Raw genomic sequence first — 21,072 nt, 5'->3', positions numbered from 1 at the left:
TAGGTGAAAATAATGAAATATGGGCAAAAATTGATTCAAGAGTAGTTCTTAGACGTTTTTTTTTAAAAAAAGAATAAAAAAGAAGAAGAGGAGGAAGAAAAAAATACGAGTTTAGAGAGCAAGTGATAGAGAAACAGAGAAAGAGAGAACTAGGCGACATATAAGAATTAAAACGAGCCTTTTGAGATCACGCAAAAAAAATACTATATTTAGTTAGAAAATTATCTTACCATAAGGGTGTGTTTGGTATGAAGGAAAACATTTTTCGAAAAATGTTTATCGATTTCTCATGTTTGGTTGGAACAAAAATTTTGAAGAATCTTTTTCAAAAATCAACTCATTTTCTTCAAAATTAAGAAAAATGATTTTTCTTAAAAAATTAAGGAAACACTTTCTAAAATTCTCATCCAACTTCAAGTTACATTTTTTTGGGGGGATAAACATCAATTTTTAAAAAATTATTTCAATTTCAACTTTTTATTTATTCACCCCACCCCATCCCACCCCACCCTTTAGTGACCCCCCTAAAAAAGTTAAGTTTATTTTTAAAAAATATTTTCAAATTCAAATTTTTATTTTTAACCTCATCCACCTCTACGTCCCCCTCCACAAAAAAAAGACCAATTACATAAATTTCATAGTGTAATATCTAAATTACATTTTATCCCTACTTTTTTCTATTTTACAAAAATTCCCTAAAATAGAAGTCATCAGGATATATAAGTTTCATACAGATAAATTATATGTGATGCATTGTAACAATTGACAATTGCATCTTTCAAGGAAAATAGTTGGCTGTTGCGCTTTATTAGGAAAGTTAACCTAAAATTGATTCTAAATTTCATGATTCAAGCATAAGTGATTGTTATCAATTCATATCAATCCGTAAAAGGTTCATGTCTTTTAGAATTCAAATTTTTATCATCTCCATCAAGCCGCCATTGCAGTCCAAATCATGAAAAATTCAAATCACTCAACAATATTGGTTGATACGATATGAATATATATCGACTTTGTTGAGAGAATCAGAAATTCGGGTAAGCAAGATGAGTTATGAATGTTACAAAAGTGATGAAATTATCAATCTCAAAGCTGTCATTTCAGTCAAGTTAGAGACAAATGAGATTAGGCAAATCTTAGAAATTAGACACATGTAACTCATCTCCATTGAAAATTAAAAACGACATGGGTGTAAAACTATATTTGGTGGTGAAAAAACGAGCTTAAATTTATAATATATCCTTTATGTATTGATACAACAGAGAAGATTGGTGCAGAGACACATAACTTTGATAAAGCGATATGATAGAAAAAGGTATGTTAGTTTTTTTTCATCTCTATCTCTAATCTTGTATGATTCATTATTATTATTATTATTATTATTATTATTATTATTATTATTATTATTATTATTATTATTATTATTATTATTATTATTATATTTATTATTATTATTATTATTATTATTATTATTAATAATAATAATAATAATTATTATTATTATTATTATTAGCAGATATGTATTATGTTGATAATTATTTTTTGCTTTTGATGATTATCTGATATTGAAAATATATTCATGATACTTTAAATTGTCAATAGTGTAAAATTAATTTTGTATATGATATTTCTACAGTTTTTTTGGTGGTATTCCATAAATCATTTTAAGAGAATGTGTATCTATGTGCTAAGCATGAAATAACAACAAATAAACATAATGAATTATACATGATACATACTTCAAAAAAGTAGGAATTAACATGTATCAGATACATTTTGTATCTTTTTGTGAGAGTAACATTGATTTTTATAACGTGTATCAGGCTAATTCTGTGAATATAATACATACAACCAATTAATAATTTAGATGTATATAATAGTTATAACGATCATTATTACGAATAATACATTAATGTATATCATTCTTTGAGATCACTGTATCACTATGTATCTCAAGTGTATATGGTATATACATTAATATGACAATAAAAATGTATAATTATTTGTTAGTGTGCTTTATGAATGATTGTGGCTGAAGCATGAAGGCTTCTGAATGTTTGCAGGATGTGCATTTCGAATGACTGTCTTTTCCGAATGTTTGCAGGTTGTTTCATCATATGAGTTTATTAGTGCATGATCGATAATGACTCTCAACTTTTCCCTTCGTGTTGTTGCTGCCTTTAAGAAGCTTTCCTCCTTTATCAGCATTAACTATATACTTGAATACTAAATGTCATATTCGAAATCTCTCTTCTTTTGCAAAATAGAAGAACATAACATTGATATAGCAACTGAATAAATTTAAATGTATCAATTTTTATGTATTTATGTATCATGCCAATAAAATTGTGCGTGATACATACTATTTATAACTTTAACTTTAGGGTAAAAAGATATGACAATGAAATATATGAAATTACATGAATTGTGCTCTGTAGTTTTTTTTTTTTGTTTTTCTTTTAATTTGTGATCTCTAGATGGATACATTACTTATAATACATTGATATTTTTAAAATATTTAGTATATTGATAAGTATTGTAACCCTACATGGTATATTAAAGTAGTAAAGATTGTCCATAAGATGTTTAGTTTTAGATCAATACATCATTTTTTGATTTTAGATAGATACATCAATTGAAAAATTGTAACATGCTAGCATTATACAAAATTTAAAATTCTTCTTCCCATTTTTTCCAAAAACTCTCAGTTTTTTTAATCAAACCTATCGACAAATTGTACTAATACAACATGAACTCGTTGATTTTATTAAGACATTTGAAAAAGTGATTTGAGTTATGAACAATATAAAAATGATGTAAGTGTTGTTGGTCAAAATATCGATACATTACTATTTTATTTTAAACGGAAAAGGGCCTAAAATACCCTTGAAGTATTGAAAATGGTACACAATTACCCTCCATCCACCTATTGGCCCCCAAATACCCTTCACATCCACCTTTGGGTCCAAATTTACCCCTTCACTAACGGACCAAAATTAAAAATAATTAAATAATATTTTTTAATTACGTGGCACTCAACCATTGGTTGTAATTTAATTATTTAAAATAATTTTAAACCCACCCATTTTAACCAAACCCGCCCCCACTTGACCCAATTTTAAAAAAAAATCATCTAATTAAAATACCCTAAAACCTTATTCCTCCAATTTTCACAACTTCCATGGACTCCATTGTCTTCTTCTTCTTCATTAAGGATTTTATTAAAAACATATAAGAATTTTATTCATTTAAGCATAACTTTAATAACACGATAGAATTCGAAATTAATATTTGTACATGTGAATCGTTCAACTCAATATATATAAGTTTAGTCATTGGGTTTGTGATTTAATTTGAGTTTATTGGAAAAACTAAAAAGAAGCTCTCCTTATAAATGTTACTAAAATAATTATGCAATGACAAAAGCCTATTAAATCCTAAAGCAGACAAACAAAATTATTGTAAGGGCTAAAAAGATAAATCTTTTTATATACGTCAAGGACCATTTTGATAAGCTGATATATATGAAGGAAGAAGAAGAAGATAATGGAGTCCATGGAAGTGAAAATTGGAGGAATAAGGTTTTAGGGTATTTTAATTAGATGGGTTTTTTTTTTAAATTGGGTCAAGTGGGGCGGGTTTAGTTAAAATGGGTGGGTTTAAAATTATTTTAAATAATTAAATTACAACCAATAGTTGAGTACCACGTAATTAAAAAATATTATTTAATTATTTTTAATTTTGGTCCGTTAGTGAAGGGGTAAATTTGGACCCAAAGGTGGATGTGAAGGGTATTTGGGGGCCAATAGGTGGATGGAGGGTAATTATGTACCATTTTCAATACTTCAAGGGTATTTTAGGCCCTTTTCCGTATTTTAAATAGATACATTATTGTTTGGTTATAGAACAATACATTAAACTCTCAATTTTGGAATCAAACTTATCGATAAATTGTAGTACTACAACATGAACTTGTCGATCATGTCGAGACATTTTGAATTTTGTTAAAGTGATGTGAAGTATGAACGATACAAAAGTGATGAAATTGTTATTGATCAAAATATTAGTTTTGTGAATCTCTAATCAACCCATTGCTGCTGAGTTATGAATCAATGAGTTGAGGAAATATTTGTAAATCAAATACATTGTTGATGTGAACAAGAGCCTGTATTTTCAATGTATCCACTATGCATTGATACAACATATAAAAAGGCTGAAAAGATACATAGTTTTGATGGGTACATGCCTATGTGGTAATTGCCATGTATCATTTACATTTAGTATAAATTCGAATTTGCATATCATGCCTAACAAATTAGTCCATGATATATTACTATTTATGTATCTTATTTTGTTTGAGTAAGATTGTATTTTATTAGAAGATACATTATACATGATATTACTATTTATGTATCTTTATACATAAGATCTTGAGGGTCTTGATCTGATTTATCATCTTAAATAAGTAGCATGTATTATAAGTCAGGGATACATTAAATTGATAATGTGTCATAGACGATCAAATTTTGATGTATCAAACATTTGATAATGTATCATATTACTAAATTTTCTGATCATACTAATACATTCTTATGCTCCCTTGCTTCTGTTTGAGAGATCGTGTATGGTTAATCATGTTCTGAAGCAATGTCATCATTCTCAAATAGACTCACCTTTGAATCTCAATCCAAACTTTACCGAAGACATCAAAACTCGATCTTTTTCCCCCCCTTTTAGCGTTTTTTGACAGTTGATTTCAAAATCTTCGTCATCGTTAGAATTAAGAACACTGCTTACATTTGATGAAAAATATGATGACTAAGAACTATCAATTGACAATTTGTTTTAAAAAAATTAATGAAGAAGAAGATGAAAGAGAGAAATCAACCGAAAAAGAAAACAACAAACAACAAAAATAAAAGAGGATGAACTACTATATTGAAAAGATTTAAAAATGATTAACTAGAGAGAGAAACCTTTTGAAATTCAAATTAGAATGAAAATTTAATTGTTCAGATTATGGGAATGAAAATAGGAGAGATTGAAGGAGTGAATAGTGGAGAGAAATAATGTATCAATACAATTGAATTTAGGATGAAAAATAGGGTGTTTTGAAATATTTTAAAATAGTAGGGAAGAATGAAAAATATGATAAATGACGTTGTGTATATATGTAATATTTTCAAAATAAAATTTAGATTATCTTTTAAAGATATTTTCAAATTCAAAATTTTATTTCACCCCTACCCTTCAACCCCGCGCATCCCCCTACCAACTCTCCAAACCCCCCAAAAAAATTTAAATTTATTTTAAAAAATATTTTCTAAATTTTATTTTTCACCCTTATCCTTGACCTACTCCCCTCCCTCCCTCCCCCCAACACACACACACACTCAAAAAAATTTTTTTTTTTTTAGTTTTTTTAAAAATATTTTTAACTTCAAATTTTTATTTTTCGTTCCTATCCCTTTCCCCCAAAAAAAGATCAATTTTATTTTTAAAAATTATTTTCAATTTCAAAAATTATTTTCTACTCTAATAAAAATAAAAATATTTCTAAAAAAACATTTTTCATTTATAAATCAAAACTAAAAATTATTTTCAAAAAGTATTTTCTACTCACCAATCAACATGAAAAAATAAATCTAAAATCTACTTGTTTTCAATGAGAACATTTTCGATAAAAGAACATTTTCTTTCGTACCAAACACAACCCTAAATAACAAATATTATCTTAATATAACAACAAAAAATTGAATGTAAACTTTTGACCCGAAGTAGTCGGGCTGTAACGTCATTTCCCTCGCTGTTAAACCCCTATTTCTCTTGCTCTTACAAAAAGAAGCAAAAATCCATCCAAAAGCCTTATCCCCTCAATGAACTCTCACTTCTTTCTGTAATAATAATAATTTCAAATTTCACCTCCAATGGCTGGCCTTTCCATACACCTGCCTTTCAATTCCAAATTCAATCTCCCAATTCCTTACACTTCAATTTCCCGGTCCATAGGCAGCAGGGTTAAGGCGTCAGTTTCATCACAGCCGCGGAAAACCAGAAGGAAAAAACAGCAACAACATCAGCTCAAGACGGTCGACGATGACGGTTCTATGGCTTCTGGAACGGAAAAAGTGTTAAGGCTTGTTTTCATGGAGGAATTGATGGAACGAGCTCGAAATGCTGATTCTGCAGGTGTATCTCAAGTCATTTATGATATGATTGCTGCAGGTCTCTCCCCTGGACCTCGTTCTTTCCATGGATTGGTTGTTTCTCATGTACTTCATCGTGACAATGATGGCGCTGTAACTGCCTCTCTCTCTCTCTCCTGTTTAAATGCAACATCTGCCTACTTCCTACAAGCTTAATTTTGTTTAGTTCTTTCTGTATTATTAGTGAAACTAGTAAAATAACCGGCGCTTCGCGCGGGAATTGAATATCACAAAATTTGTTAAGTATTACTTAAAGTATATCCAACATTATTAGTAAAACACTATATTATCTTACATGCAAAATTTCGTAATAACAAACATTAATAATGTAAAGGAAAATGAAAATTATTACATCTTACCATTTATCCTTAATAATATAAGTATAAATTAATGATTGTTAAAAGACATACCAGGACTTGTAACATAAACAATGGTCTTAGTGAGTCATTCAACAGGAGCAAAATACACAAATATTTAATTGTGAATGAGGAGGAGGAGGAGAAGGAGAAGGAGAAGAAAATACTAAGAGGTTTAGAATTTTCATAGTTTTATAATTTATAATGAGAGAAAATCCCTCTATTTATAGACAATTGCAACTATTTGGAAAAGTTGCAACCCTTTAGAAAGGTCACAACCTTTCATAAAAGTTGCAACTTTACTTTTCATAAAAGTTGCAACTCTTCATCAAAGTAACAACTTTTCATAAAATACGCAACTTTTCATAATAGTCGCAACTCTTCATTAAAGTCGCAACTTTTCATAAGAGTCACAACTTTTCATAAAGTCACAACTTTTCATCAAAGTCACAACTCTTCATTAAAGTCATAACTTTTATAAAAGTCATAACTTTTCGCGAAAGGGGAAGACTAGTTTTGGTAATAAAATAAATTAAAAGGGAATCCTAATTTCTGGTGGCGCCACGTAGGCGTGCTTTAGGTTTTCTTTTATATATATATGATATATGATATGATATTAGGATATGTTATTCATTTCTCTCATTCAACGCCATGCTACTATTAAGATACAATCCGATATCTGATTGGTGAAACTTTTAGTGAAATAGATATTACTCAGAATTGCCTCATGGTCATACTAAATAATTTGAGGCTTAGCGCAAGCAATTACTGATTGTTTCCTAGTGCTATGATTTAATTGCAATTTTATTAGCCCCGTTCAGTACTTGATATTTTCAAGACAGACAAGCACACTGACATATGATATTTCGCTGGTGATCATCCACAAAAGACATTGTTCATCACATGAAAAGTCAGCTAACTTAAAGTTTATCATAGAAACATCATTTTTTCTGTTTTTGTTTCATAAAGTCATTTAAATTTGGTTTAGTTAACTAAACAGTAAATCATAGATGAAATTAATATTTTATATCAGAAAAATGGCAGGACACACTCCAAAATAAGTTAGTTACATATAGGATTAGTTTTATAATTTTATCTCTGTTCTGGTTTACTATATTATGTTTACTTCCCTTATCATAACTTTTTGTATAACTTTTAATTCATTATCATTAATTTAAAAAATATGATTTGACTATTTTTCCCTTACTAATGTACTCATTTATTTAGTGAACTTTATGAACACATTTATTTTAATCAAACAGAAGAGTCGTTGTTAGAGTATCAAACAATTCAATGACAAACATAATATCTTTGAGCTTGATATGTTTTGTGGCTTCGAACTGTTACAAAAATATCAATATAATGAGCTAAATGTAATTTCAAAATCAACAATGGGATTAGTGTTATGAAGAGAAACTTTGGAGAAGTTCTCCGTAATTGGTCCATTACACTTAATATGTTTTATTAACTTGACTAGCTATTTGGATTGCCATGTCATATTTCCAGTACAAAATATATAAGTTCAGGTGAAATTTACTTTATAATTAACTTGGCGAGTGTTGGATGACTTTTATTACAAAAAATAGAAAAGTGATTTTGTGTTATAAACTGTAAGTTAAATGATTATCATGAGAAAAAAAATAGAAAAGTGACTTTTCTGTGATAAAGTTGGATGACCACCGGTGAAATTTACTCTGTATATGAGCATGTTTTACTTTGTTTCCTTTCTTCTGATTTTCCAATTAGAAAATTTGTCTTCAAATTAATGATTTAAGCTTGATTGCCACCCTTGTCTAGGAATTAAGCTCTCCTTTTTGGTATATCCTCTACGTGTTAACTCTTCTGCTAGTAAAGCTTCTTGTGTATTAATTTTTCTTATGTCAGCTGCATTTCATTTAAGCCAATATTACTGAACCTGGCCATACAAATTTTAGTGAGACTAGAAAATGAATTTGGACACACTAAATGATAGGTTTACCATGGGATTGAACTCATCTGATATCCTGCAATGGCAGATGCATGCTCTTAGAAGGGAGTTGAGTGAAGGTCTTCGGCCTCTACACGAAACATTTTTGGCATTGGTTCGTTTGTTTGGTGCCAATGGTCTTGCTACGAGAGGCTTAGAGATTCTTGCAGCAATGGAGAAATTGAATTACGACATTCGCCAAGCTTGGCTAGTTCTTGTTGGTATAGTGAAAGCAAGCACCTAGCTTGCGTTAATTTTATTTACATTCTCATAAACCATTCTTTTGTTGAGTTTTAAGTTTGTATTATCCTTGGAGCAGAGGAGCTTGTACGGAGTAATCATCTAGAAGATGCCAACAAAGTGTTTCTCAAGGGTGCTGAGGGTGGACTCAGAGCAACTGATGAGATCTATGATCTCCTGATAGAAGAAGATTGTAAAGTAGGAGATCACTCAAATGCGTTAACTATTGCCTATGAAATGGAGGCTGCTGGCAGAATGGCTACTACCTCCCATTTCAATTGTCTTTTGAGTGTGCAGGTACTTTTAATACTACTGTATCTTAACTCAATGTATCTTTCTCTTTTATCGGATAAGAAGCTCAACTTTCAGTATATAGAAAAAAGAAAATCCTACCAGAAGTGTTATTGAGGAGGATATCCATTAATTGCAGAAAAAGGCTGCAGCATCTCTAAGATATATTTTTTTTTAGATTTCTTTTTTATGATGATAAAATCCTATTGCAACACATTCCGTAAGTTATGATCTTCCATACAAACTCAAGTTGCACAGCATATTGGGTGTGTTCGAGCTTGAAGCCTAAAAGAGTATGAATCATGGGTTTTGATAAATTGGAATTTGGTCACTGGTAACTGCATTGGATTCTTTCATTACTAGAATAATATATTATAGTGCACATTTTCATGTCATATCAGCCATCTGAAAATATAATTTTGCTGGCATTCTCGTTGATGGTGAAACTTCTACTGAATATTGGCTTTCAAAAGTTGCAACATATGAAGGTATATTTGGAAATCTCTAGGTTTATAAATTTGAGTTAAGCAAGTTAATCGGGGGTGATTTGTGTAAGTTAGATGACAATATCTTACGGTCCTTTTGATCCTTCTTGTTTCAAGATTAGTGGAGCTTCTTTCTATTTAGGAGTTCTTGTTTAAATGATCCTTCAATTTTTTCATGTTTTTTAATCAACTATTGAAAGAATGTTAAGACCAAAAGAGGTAAACTGGCTGAATGTATGAAATCCTTGACTAATTTTAGTTACAGTAACAGTGGACTTGTTTATTATATAGGTTTCTCTAATTCTTGTTTTTTATTTTCCAGGCTACCTGTGGGATACCTGAAATTGCTTTTGCGACATTTGAGAATATGGAATATGGTGACGGTCTGTAGTTTCTTTTCCTTGTTAAGCTTGTAGTTGACCCACTTCGATTCCTTCATTTGTGCTTGAGCTAAATGCTTTCAGTATTTGCCTGGGTTGTGATACTGTGCGAAAATATGACTTATTTGTTATATTTTGGATCAAGAAGTGCATAAATGTTTATAGGATGCATCTGAAGTTTAACCTTTAACTCACTTGAAGATTTTCATTATGAGCGACTAAAATGAGGTTGCTCTGAATTGGATCAAATAGGAGATTGAGTAATAATACTTCTGTTATTTCTGAACTATACAACAATGGGTTGGCTAGTGTTGGGTTTTAAACAGGAAGTGTGTATACATCGGCTAGGGAAGAGTCTTCAAGTTGTTAAAAGTGGACTGTTTGACTACATATCTCCTTCACTTCTCCCTTGTTGGCTTTACTAAGGTCTTGTTTTGTAGTGCAGTATACTGTGGAAAAGTATTTCTTTCAATAGTGCTTCCAGAGGAGATTAAGCACTTCATTAAACATTTGGTATGGTTATTTTTTAAAATACCTCTATTGTCTTGTAAAGATATGGCAATTGAGCCTTACTCAACCCAAAAATTAGCTCATGAGATCTAAAAGCTAGCTCATGAGGGGAGGTTTGTCCAAGTCCATATAAAGAGACCAATATCTCATCCCTCTACCGATGTAGGACTTCTTAACACTACCCCGCACATCCAGATCTCAATTGGAGCATGAACACTTACAAATGGGGGCTCAACATCAGTGAACAATAAATTGGGATGTGCCTGTCTCTGATACCACTTGTTAGGACTGAAATAATTAGATGTCATGTGGAAGCTAACAAAGCAAACCTCGATAGACTATGAGTAAGAAGACAAACGAGAAATATATCAAAAGAGATACAAACATTTAACGTAGTTTGGTCAACTGACCTACATCCACAAGAGGAGATGAACAATTCTGTATATAAAATAGAGTACAAAATATGAGAGAAATAACCTCATAAAGTTCACTCAGAATTAAAAGACGTGCACAGTGCACACAAGTGTTAACACTTGTGACTCCATAACTAATTTCATCAATCAACGTAGTATCTTTTGCAAGTGCATGCATCATGAGAGCTCTTCATATTTATTTATTGGTTTGCTCATCTTTAAATAGGGTTGACAAGTATGGAAAAATCCTCTATATCTAGTCTTACTGTCATCACACTTGTGACCTTTCTTCTTACTGTCATCACACTTGTGACCTTTCTTTTTTACAGATATTGAAACAAAATGATTGTTTTGGGTGTAATTCATATCTTTTCAGCAGGCTACCCTATATGCAAAATTGCGTGAAATATCTCTCTTCACTCTAGTTAAAACATGTGAAACCCACTAACACCTCTAATTTCCCGGTCAGACTGAGCAATCAAAATGGACAGATGGAGCAAAACAACACGTGAAATAGTTCCGAGGATGAGCCTGCTTGTGGAGAAGACAGATATATATAGCAGAACTCTAATTTGTATCTGTGATTGATTGATTCGTCTACAAAATTACTTCTTTCTTTTAAGCTCCTCGTGATCCTTCTTCTTTTGGAGCCACATTGTTAAAGTTCTCATATGACGTATCCCTATGCTAATTTATTTTCTAAATCCGTATCATGATCCATTTATCCATCATGCATCTGCTTTTGAAGCACTTGCATCCAGTCCTGTTCTAAAATTTCAAGTACCTTGTTCAGTAAAAATAGAAGATAAAGTTGCTTTTGAATCTTTAATTTTATTATGCTGGAATAATTCTTTGTAATTTTGTTGTCTTTCCTGGCATTAGTTACTCACAAAGTGTTAACTGATAATGACCAATATTTCTATCAAATGAATAAGCTGATCATTAACTTTGTTTTGGCAGATCATATGAAACCTGATACGGAGACGTATAATTGGGTTATCCAAGCATATACAAGGGCTGAGTCCTATGATAGGTAAGTTATGAATCATACTCATGTTTATTCGTAGTTTCATCTTCCCAACCATGCTATCAAAATTAGCTGAAGCCTGCAGTGATTCAAGCTGCCGATTTATGTATACACAGAGCTCCTGGTGATCTGGGGTTTATGTTTCTATAGTTAAAGAGCTAAAATGATTTTCCAACTCTGCCCACACATGCTCATAAGATGTCTTTAACAGAATATATCAGTTACCATTTGTTTGAGTGCGCCTTAGAATCTACCAATAACTGCCAGCTAAACTGAGTTTAATGTAGGATTTATAATTAAGGGTGTTTAATGAACAGGTGGATCAAGATTGGACAGGTCAAAGTCAGAACAGGTTAAACAGAAGTAAAGGTCTTAGCCTAACCCATTTAAAGTTTGTTCGTAGCAGTATAAGTTGGGTCTAATCAATGTTGTGTTGGGTCATACCCAACTTTCCCAACTCAAGGCCACTTCTCAAACACATTTCTTGTTGCAGCTGACACAATTTTTCTCTCTATCCACTAATTTCATTTGTTTATTTTAATTTTTAGTGAGAGAATTGAGTAATTTATTGAGTACTATTAGCTAAGCCTCTGAATAGTGGCTTGAATACTAAGTTTTTGGTTTTATTATTTTCTTTTTACCAATTTTAGCCCAAAACTTTAATGGGTCAATTCGTGCCCAACCATTATGATCCTTCCTTGAATTATCAAGCACCGACTTGTCAATTTTTCGGTTACATAAAATTGAGGTATGACGCTCCTGTACATACTTTGGAACTTGGAGTATGTTTTTAAATTTGTGACTTTTCACCCGCAAGAGTTGCCAAGTTTGTTGAGTAGGTAATCCCCCGAATTGGAGATTTCGGGCTTGAAACCCCCTGCATGCTTTCTCTCGAGCTGATCGCATAGGGTTTGTTAGTGTTTTTTACCTCTCCAGTGTGGTTTGCGGGCTATTATACTGGAGCTGGTTTTATCATGCGTGCACCCAAAGGGTAGCGGCGGTGGGTTGTCTTGTCAACATGTTTTTTTGATGCACTGGTTTTGTTCTTCAGTGTTGATTAAAGTGTTATACATCTTTCTGACATTTTCTTCATGTGAACTTTGGTGGAGAAATGCTAAAATTTTGTACTTATAGCATGTCTAATCATTCAATCTTTACTGAAGCTTTTTGTCTGACTGTTAGAGTGCAGGATGTTGCTGAGCTACTAGGGATGATGGTTGAGGACCACAAACGTTTGCAACCAAACGTGAGAACCTATGCGTAAGAAACTTTCTTTTATTCTATCTTCAATAAGTTTTCTGTAGCATGAACGTTTCTCTGTTTTTAGAAAGTACTATTTTGATTATTCATCTTGAAACGTCTCATTTTCCCTGCTGCAGCAAGACTCTGGTATGACCAATGGGATCCAATCACATTTCTTGGATCTCTTTTTCTCCAGTTTGTCCATCTTTTATGACAAGCTCACAGTTCTACTTATTTTATTTTTTTGAACAGTGGGAGAACTTTTTTTGAATTTTTTGTCGATTTGAGAAGTTCCCAACTTAAGAAACTGTAACCAGGGGACAAGCCCAAAGTTTGATCCTGGGGAATTGGGTTTACTGATAACTTTGGGCAGCTTTTCTTATTAAGAAAAGATACTTAATTCTTGGAAACTCTCTTAATTGGGTGGAAATTTGTACTGAGCCTTCTTGTCAGCAAAATTTTATTCCTATAGTTGATTCTGGGGAATATAAAATACATAGCATGAGCTAGTTAAGCAAGGAGTAGTACTTTTTTCTTTTTTTGTACTCTGTTTACTTGTTTCTAAAGTTCGGTTGCTAACCTTTTGGTTAGCCAACTGCAGAAATGGAAGCAAGGAAGTCATCATTGTATTAATTAGTACATCGCTATGCACCCACACTCAGCTTGTGTAGAAGTTGCCTCCCCCACCCCCACCCCCCCAAAAAAGGATTTGTATGATGACTTTTCGTGTTCTTTTTTCAGTTTGTTGGTTGAATGCTTTACCAAGTATTGTGTGGTCCGTGAAGCTATCAGACATTTCCGTGGTCTAAAGAACTTTGAAGGCGGAACACAAGTGCTATATAATGATGGGAAATACGGGGATCCACTTTCATTGTATCTTCGTGCTCTATGTAGAGAAGGTAATATATACTGTGGACATTTCAAAACTGCTATTGTTAGGATCAAGTGGTTCTTGTCTGCCCCCCTGAAGGAACAATTCTCTCTGGTACTTCTTTGATTTGTTTGTTATCCGCTTGTGTTCACCTATCACATAGATTTGTTAGGTTATAACTGATAATACAACTAAAAGTATACTGCTCATTTTATATTGAATATTGAAATGTGAACAAGCTAATGCATAATAGATGTGGAGCGACACTATCAGCATCAACAGAACAATGATAGAGATATGGAAGAGACCCCATTTTTCTCATTAGACGGTAGAGAATATCGAAGAATTATTCAGCTGTTGTTAATTTCCCGTTAAATAAACATCAGTGAGCAATTCAAAATTGGGAAAGGAAAACATGTTACAACCATGCATATCTGATATTCTTTTGGCTTGGCGGGTAGGGCCAGGAGGAGGGAGCACTGAATGTTGAGCAACCTTTCAAATTGCTGGAGAGCATATTCTCTATCATAAGAAATTTCACTCTTATATACATATATAATGGAACTCTCATTGTGGAAGGGGATAGCCACGAGCCCTGTGCATTCCACCTTTCTTCTATTTCTATCTATATGAAAGCCAGCACCTTTTTTCTTTTTCTCTACTATATTCACCTATTTCAGGTGTTCACTTAAAACCAATATGCTTCCACTGTAAATATCTGATTGCTGAGAATATTTATTTTCCTCCTTTGTACTTCAAAGCATCCTATTATGTTCTCTTCTGTTTTTTGGCATTAGTTGCCCCTGAGTATCCTTAAGCTCATTTAAGGTGACCTTCATAGTTATTACCCCTTAAATTGGACGCCAGTTGCGAGGGAGAAAGTCATTGGTACCCCCTCAAATTTTACACCAATTGACACACTTTTTTTTTGACAAAGGTAACAAGTACACCAATTGACACTTAAACTATGTCAATTACCATATAGATACCTCAACCTGGAAAATGCGTCTCTTGGATACCCAGGAACATGTCAAACAAAGCAATCAAATGACGTTACCTGTAATATATGACACTCGTAACTACAAAAATATATAATAGTACAAATATCCAAAAAAGTAAACAAGCACCCTCCAACACACCTCATCTTCACCCCACCCTCGTAGCCTCCATCCCCACACCCTCACCTCCCGTAGTATTTATTTAGATTATATATATACAAATGCTTTTAGAGTAATAATTTTTGCTTATGTACCAAACACAAGAAAATAAGTAAGAACCCACTTGTTTTCCTAGAGAACATTTTCCTTCAAACCGAACACACTCATAGTGTATGATATGTGGATTGATCACACGTCACAAATTCAAACCCTGCCGTAGACAAGAGCCTGGTATTTAAGTGGAGAAGGGTAGACGAGTGGATTCATTATTTACCGAGTCTAGGACTGTGCACGAGCTGACCTCCGGGATTTCTCAGTTATCAAAAACAAAAGGCAGACAGCAACTTTCCTATCCCCCCTCCCCTCTCGCTCCTCCCTATCCCATTCTTCTTCTCTGTGCTTATCTACCGCAGATCCACCAGCAAAGAAGTTCAACAAGAGACTGCCATTGGAAAAAGCATGGAGTGACTGGACTAGAAGTCCGACCATGAAATACCCTGACAATTACTCCCATTTTTTCTCATCTTCTTTTTCTTCAAACACACACCAAAACGCTCTTTCCCCAAAAACTCTCTAAGAAAAACTGCAAAAACAATATTTATCACCAAAATCGAGACCGCCTCCGAATCATCGAAGCTTCCACCATCACAGGTGTTTCTGTGCTCCATATACCATTGTTTTCCCACTGGTTCCTCCCATGAAGCTCGTTTCATTCAAAAGCACCAATATTCATTACTATTGTTATTTTGCTATTGAAGCAAAACTGGAAAATTGGTAATAAATAGAGAAAATAAGAAACTAAGAAAAAAATATGATTTGAAGGAACCTCTTCAGTCTTCCCCCTGTCTATATTCTTAAGTCTAGAGTTTTAACTACTCTCTGTAGCTGGAGCAATTCCCCCCTATCTATTCCCCTGAAGCTTTTTCCTTTGGACCTTTTTAGCCCCTTAACTTTAGATTAGCCTTTCGTAATAGAGCTAACAATGTCTTGTACTTTTCTATGATCTGTAATGTATGCATCTTCTTGATGCCTGCTCTGATATTCATTATCTTATCAAAATATAGAAAGAAAGTAATATGCTTACTGGTAATTGCTTTGTTTTTTATATTGGTTTCTTATCTGTAATTTATGATGATTTGAGTTTATGTGAATTTCGAAAGTCAAGTTAATATCCATCCATCCTAATTTATGTGATACTCTTTCCTTTTTAACAAGTCCCCCAAAAGAATGATATTTTTCTATATCTAGAAATAATTTTAAAAACTTTAAACTTCTCATTTTACTCTCAATGAGGTGATTTATAGTTATGCAATTTTCTATGGCTTGTTTTAGACCCCCACTTTCAAAAGTTGTTTTAGTCCTCTTAACTTATGTGCTCAATCAAACATGTTCATATAAATTGGGACAAAAAGGAGTGTCTTATGTTGAGGAATTGAAGCGTTTTTATATTGTTTTAAAGTGGTGCTAACTTAAATGGTGTTTGACTAACAAGAAAGATGAAGAAGAAAGGGGGTGGCATTTGGGGAGAAATAGAGGTAGATAAGGTATATAAAAGAATTTCACTATGCCTTTTGAGTTGGAAATGCATTAGAATAACCTCTAACACGCTCAAATATGAAGATAACAAACTCGTGGTGCCAGGTCAAACCCGGGCTTCCAAGCGACACACCTCTACCAAGTAGAGTTGTCTAAATGGCAACTCGGAAAGTTAAGGTGTCTACATGGCAGTTGATGCCAAGTTTCATGGGCTATCTATGAATTTGAGCCTCATCTATTTTTAAATGAGATAATGTGGTGTAATTTCTGTGAGGAGTCTTAGCAAGATTATCAACAAAATGAACTTTTACTCCAGGGAGGATTGTGGAGTTGTTGGAAGCACTTGAAGCTATGGCTAAAGATAACCAGCCAATCCCACCAAGAGCAATGATCTTAAGCAGAAAATATCGTACATTAGTTAGTTCATGGATTGAACCTTTGCAGGAAGAAGCTGAACTTGGATATGAGATAGATTACATAGCCAGGTAAGCATTTTTATGCATGTTAGTATCATATCTTGTTGCATACTTATTGATTTTGACATCATTTGCTTATTTTCCTTATCAGTATCTGGGTACAAGCGTTATGATGGAGGTATCAACTAATTATATGCCTAATTTTCGATCTTTGCTTGTGCATTGTGCAGTGATTAATTCGACAATCAGGAAAAAAGGCTGTTATTATAGCACCTTGGTTTCTATGTGTATTGCTCCATTGATACTTAGCACTTTAAAATTCATTATTGGGCATTTCCCACTTTGATGACTCTTTGCAAGCTTTCAGCTTGCTCTATTTGCTTAGTAAATTTATCTACTGATTGTGCTAAGGTTGATGGTGTAATATTGAAGTGTGATGCTGGGATAATAAAGCCACTTAGTTGTATGTTGATTTATGTTGACACTTGAGAGTATATCATTTTGGAATTCGCTTGTACTAAAGATGCACATGATAATTCCTTATTTTTTAGAATCGAGGAAACTAACCATTTTTATGTAAATTAGACTTGCATGATTTCCGGGTTGGTGGAGTAGTCACAGGAAAATTATATAGCCTCTAATTCATGACCTTTTTTTTTTTTTCCTCCAGGTGCTCATTACTGTCACATCTATTCTTTTCTGTTTTTAGCTGATAAGCTCACATTTTTGAGCTTTTCTAGATAGTGGGCATGGTAATTGTACTGATAATAGTCTGTCTTGCCCTAATTTCATGTTTAATGGTTGGCTGTTTTTCTAATTGTTTGTTTGTTTGTATATTCATTGTTTTTTCCCTAGGTTTATTGTGGTGATGTTCTACTTCAGTTTCTAGCTATGGTTTTCCACTATAAGATGTGGTTTAATTGGCCGTAACATTCAGGTATGTTGCTGAAGGTGGACTCACAGGTGACCGCAAACGATGGGTCCCAAGAAGGGGAAAAACTCCTTTAGATCCTGATGCCCAAGGGTTTATATATTCCAATCCTAGGGAAACCTCTTTTAAACAAAGATGTTTCGAAGAGTGGAGGTTGCACCACAGGAAGCTTTTGAAAACCTTACTCAATGAAGGACCTTCAATTCTCGGGAAAGTATCCGAGTATGATTACATACGTATTGAAGAGAGACTGAGGAAAGTCATCAAAGGACCTGAACAGAGTGCCTTGAAACCAAAAGCTGCTAGTAAAATGGTTGTATCAGAATTAAAGGAAGAACTAGAAGCACAAGGTTTACCCACAGATGGAACCAGAAATGTACTCTACCAACGAGTGCAGAAAGCAAGGAGAATAAATCGCTCTAGAGGCAGGCCACTTTGGGTTCCTCCAGTTGAGGAGGAAGAAGAAGAGGTAAATGTTATTCCAAAGTGTATTAAGTGTAACTAGTTGTCTTGAGATATCATGCAAATCCATGTCATTCCTCACAAACTTTATTGTGTTATTTTTTCAGGTTGATGAAGAGCTTGATGAGTTGATCTCACGTATAAAGTTGCATGAAGGAAATACAGAATTCTGGAAACGCCGCTTTCTTGGGGAGGGATTAAGTGAAAATTATGGCCAACAGTCGGAAATAATAGACTTAGAACCTACTGATGTGGTAGATGATAATGATGCTGTCGATGATATCACCAAAGATGCTGAAGATGATGAGGCAGAAGATGACGAGGCACAAGATGAGGAGGAAGAAGTGGAGCAAACTGAAAGCCAACCAGAAATAAGTGACAGGAAGGACAAGGAAGTTGAAGCTGCGAAACCTCTTCAAATGATTGGAGTGCAACTGCTAAAAGATTCTGATCTAACGGCTAGCTCTTCAAAAAAATCCAGGAGAAGGCTTTCTAGAGTAGCTGCAGTGGTATGACATGTTATGGTGTTCATCGATTGCTAATTATTTGTCATAGCATCTACGTAGGAAGAAAAGTCAGAAGATACAAGCAAGTCATATGTTTGATATCTGCTCTCTCTGTCTCATATGGACCCAAATGGAATATCCACTAAATTCCTGTATCTTCCCGTAATATTTTAGTATATCATTTTGAACAAGATGAGCCTGAATTGGGCAAGACCGTATCCGAAAGATCTATTAAGCCAACCATAAATAGTTTAGGATTGAGGCATTGTTGGTTGATTGATTTAGTTGATGTCCGCTCTCTCGATCCCAGTGGACTCTTTTTCCAATTTCCATCTGAATATCCACATCTTGTCTGGTTCTTCTCATGAAAATTTTCAGTTGTGGACAAGGAAAGTTAAAATCGTCATCGAATTTCTGATGAGCACATGTCACTCTGAATTCACAATCTTTTCCTTTTTCACCCAACAGCCAAAATGTAATTTTTGGTGCCTTCTAGTTTCTCATAAACATTGCAGCGATGTGCTTCATCAATAATTTGTTTAATCGTTATGATTCAAAGTAGAAAAACAATTTGGTGAGTAGGGAGAATCGTTTTTTTTTTTGAAATAGGTAACTAGTGAGTAGGGAGAATCGTGTGATAACAATTTCCATAGCTGTTGAGGGATTGACATTTATATCATATTTTCCTGTTCCCTCTCCAAGTTCCGACTTTACCTTTACTTTATCTACTTTTGTATGTTAGCTTCATAGTTCGTTCTTAAAATACATCTCCGACTCACCATTTTATGAATCTTATAACATTCTGTCTAATCTAGACCACAGAGACGGTGTACTTTAGGTGACTAAAACTTGTGTGTTTGAATCTGTTGATAAGTCACTGTGTGTGAGGTATTACGAAGCTTGTCTGCTAATACAATAATTTCTGTGCTTCACATTTCATGTACGTACTACATGATTAGGTTTATAAGTGCTTCTCAGTAGTTTTAAACTTAGGCATTTGTGACTGAAGTAGGAAACGGCCAATCAGATCAGTTGGAACTGGAACACTTGAACCTTTTGACAATTTGGTCCACTTACTTATCTTCTATAGAACAATATTTGTTTCATGGGCAAATGTTAGCATATAATCAAAAATGAAAATAGTCATCCAGGTAATAACCCTATGTTTTTCCTACAAATTACCCTAAAACTTACAAATTTTCGCATAATGACTCGTTTACTTCTGGAAACTGCATAAGATTTACAAAAATTGCTGTTTAAGAGCATGGGTATTTGATTGATTTGTCTTTTCTTATTTGCTCAGGATGATGACGATGATGATTGGTTTCCACTAGACATTCATGAAGCATTTGTGGAGCTGAGGAAAAGGAAAGTATTTGATGTATCAGATATGTATACAATCACTGATGCTTGGGGCTGGACATGGGAAAAAGAAATCAAGAACAAAGCTCCTCGAAGATGGTCACAGGAGTGGGAAGTTGAATTGGGGATCAAAGTGATGACAAAAGTATGTTATGATATCCTTTTTAATCTCCTCACCATTTTCAACACAGTGTTACATGCAGTCTTTCCTCAATCTACAAGTAACCTCTTGCTAAATAGTATGCTTATAGGTTGAATTTCTATGTAAGTATATGCCGTGACAGATTTTTGAGAGTCGTGAAACAATGTTGCTGAGAATATCATTAACTAATAAAAGTTGAGTTCCCTCTCAAACTCTTGTCTTTTAACATGGTATCCGAGCAGGCAAAGGTCCTGAGATCGAATCTCACCACTACCCAAATTAAAAAGAAATTCCATGTGCATGGCCCATGAAAAGAATAAGGCCCGCACGTGAGGGTGCGTGTTGAGTATATCATTAACTAATAAAAATTGAGTTCTCTCTCAGACCCTGTCTTCTCACAAATGTATATATTTAGACAAGTATAGCTAAACTATCCCTGTTTCCTTACAGACTTAGTAATTAATATCTCTTTGCTCGGTGATTATTCATAGAGCTCTATGCTAAGATATTGCATTTTGTGTTGAAAAAAAAATGAATTGGTGATATTGCATTTTTTTCTTTTAGTGGGGCGGG

General features: G+C 33.5%; 1 protein-coding gene and 1 long non-coding RNA gene across 2 annotated transcripts in view; both read left to right on the top strand.

The window, feature by feature from the left end:
* The first annotated feature begins 745 nt into the window (after positions 1 to 745).
* LOC114076989 lies at positions 746 to 2,437 on the top strand. The gene is made up of 2 exons (XR_003578085.1): positions 746 to 1,315; positions 2,105 to 2,437. It is a non-coding gene; the product is annotated as an uncharacterized LOC114076989 (long non-coding RNA).
* Positions 2,438 to 5,819: 3,382 nt separating this feature from the next.
* Positions 5,820 to 21,072, top strand: part of LOC107017709 — a 20,246-nt gene continuing 4,993 nt past the window's right edge. The window contains exons 1-11 of the mRNA XM_015217942.2: positions 5,820 to 6,299; positions 8,578 to 8,749; positions 8,848 to 9,065; positions 9,867 to 9,927; positions 11,808 to 11,880; positions 13,057 to 13,134; positions 13,858 to 14,015; positions 16,997 to 17,165; positions 18,034 to 18,496; positions 18,597 to 18,998; positions 20,299 to 20,502. Of these exons, the coding sequence (XP_015073428.1) occupies positions 5,928 to 6,299; positions 8,578 to 8,749; positions 8,848 to 9,065; positions 9,867 to 9,927; positions 11,808 to 11,880; positions 13,057 to 13,134; positions 13,858 to 14,015; positions 16,997 to 17,165; positions 18,034 to 18,496; positions 18,597 to 18,998; positions 20,299 to 20,502 (2,370 nt within the window). The 5' untranslated portion in view covers positions 5,820 to 5,927. The remainder of the gene's footprint in view (positions 6,300 to 8,577; positions 8,750 to 8,847; positions 9,066 to 9,866; positions 9,928 to 11,807; positions 11,881 to 13,056; positions 13,135 to 13,857; positions 14,016 to 16,996; positions 17,166 to 18,033; positions 18,497 to 18,596; positions 18,999 to 20,298; positions 20,503 to 21,072) is intronic.

Source organism: Solanum pennellii, chromosome 4 (genome assembly GCF_001406875.1).
Source record: "Solanum pennellii chromosome 4, SPENNV200".
Classification (NCBI taxonomy): Eukaryota; Viridiplantae; Streptophyta; class Magnoliopsida; order Solanales; family Solanaceae; genus Solanum; species Solanum pennellii.
This window is presented reverse-complemented; position numbering and strand designations above follow the sequence as displayed.